This window comes from Myotis davidii, unplaced genomic scaffold (genome assembly GCF_000327345.1).
Source record: "Myotis davidii unplaced genomic scaffold, ASM32734v1 scaffold1509, whole genome shotgun sequence".
In the NCBI taxonomy this organism is placed as follows: domain Eukaryota; kingdom Metazoa; phylum Chordata; class Mammalia; order Chiroptera; family Vespertilionidae; genus Myotis; species Myotis davidii.
The window spans coordinates 409938-410860 of NW_006299480.1; the positions used below are offsets into that span (position 1 = coordinate 409938).

Below are 923 nucleotides of genomic sequence, written 5' to 3' on the forward strand. Positions count from 1 at the left end.
CCGGGGCGGTGAGTGGGGGCTGCAGCCCCTCCGCTTGCCGTGGAGTCCCCGTAGCGGGACACTTTCCCGGCTCCGTTTCCTCCCCTGCGAACGGGGGGAATGGTGCCCTCACCTGGATAGGACTCCGGTGCGTTTCCTAAGAGAAGCCGTAAGGCGCGTGGGACAGCGCAGTGGCCAGGCCTGTACCTCGTGCCTTCGGTCCCACGTCTGTGCTTGCGGGAGGCCTGAGCTCTGCCTCTCCCACCCTCAGGTCGGTTTGGAGTGGCCTTTGGAGTCCGTCTCCTACACCGTCCGAGGCCCCAGCCAGCACGAGTTGCAGCCTCCGCCAGGAGGGCCTGGAGCCCTAAGCCTGCGCTTCCTCAACCCCCAGGAAGCCCAGCGGTGGGCAGCCCTGGTTCGAGGTGCCACCGCGGAGGGACACAATGGTCAGTGCCGTGGGGCATAGGTTCATTCGGTTGGCCAGGGACTGTGCTGGGAGGGCGGGAGTCTCCCTGGCCCTCAGGCCTGGATGGGGAAGGTAGTGGGTAAAGTCGGGCCCACTGCTGGCCGCCTGGGGAGGCCCCCAGGAGAAAGCGGGGAAAGGAACGGGCCCAGAGCTGGGGCCTGGAGGACCCGACTGCCGACTGGTGTGGAGGGGCAGCGCCAGCAGGCCCAGGACCTGGGGCGAAGACACTGAGTCAAGAGCCGCGGGAAAGTAGTCAGTGGGAGAGGGACAGGCTCAGACTGGGCTCCTCAAGGTTGGCTGCGACCTGCACTCGTGGGCGGGTGCAGATAGGGCTGGAGAGAAGGACGTTTCCAGAGATGCTTAGGTGATGAAGTCGGCTGCGTTTTGTGGGTGTTTAACTAGAAGAGTTAGTGGTTGGGACAGAACGACGGGAACCAAATGTCCTTGGGCTCCCAGACAGGAGTCCTGTTTGGAAGAG

General features: G+C 64.7%; 1 protein-coding gene across 1 annotated transcript in view; it reads left to right on the top strand.

The window, feature by feature from the left end:
• SHARPIN (SHANK associated RH domain interactor) overlaps positions 1-923 on the top strand; it is a 4458-nt gene that overhangs the window by 1012 nt on the left and 2523 nt on the right. Inside the window, exons 2-3 of the mRNA XM_006775137.2 lie at positions 14-127; positions 251-425. Of these exons, the coding sequence (XP_006775200.2) occupies positions 14-127; positions 251-425 (289 nt within the window). The remainder of the gene's footprint in view (positions 1-13; positions 128-250; positions 426-923) is intronic.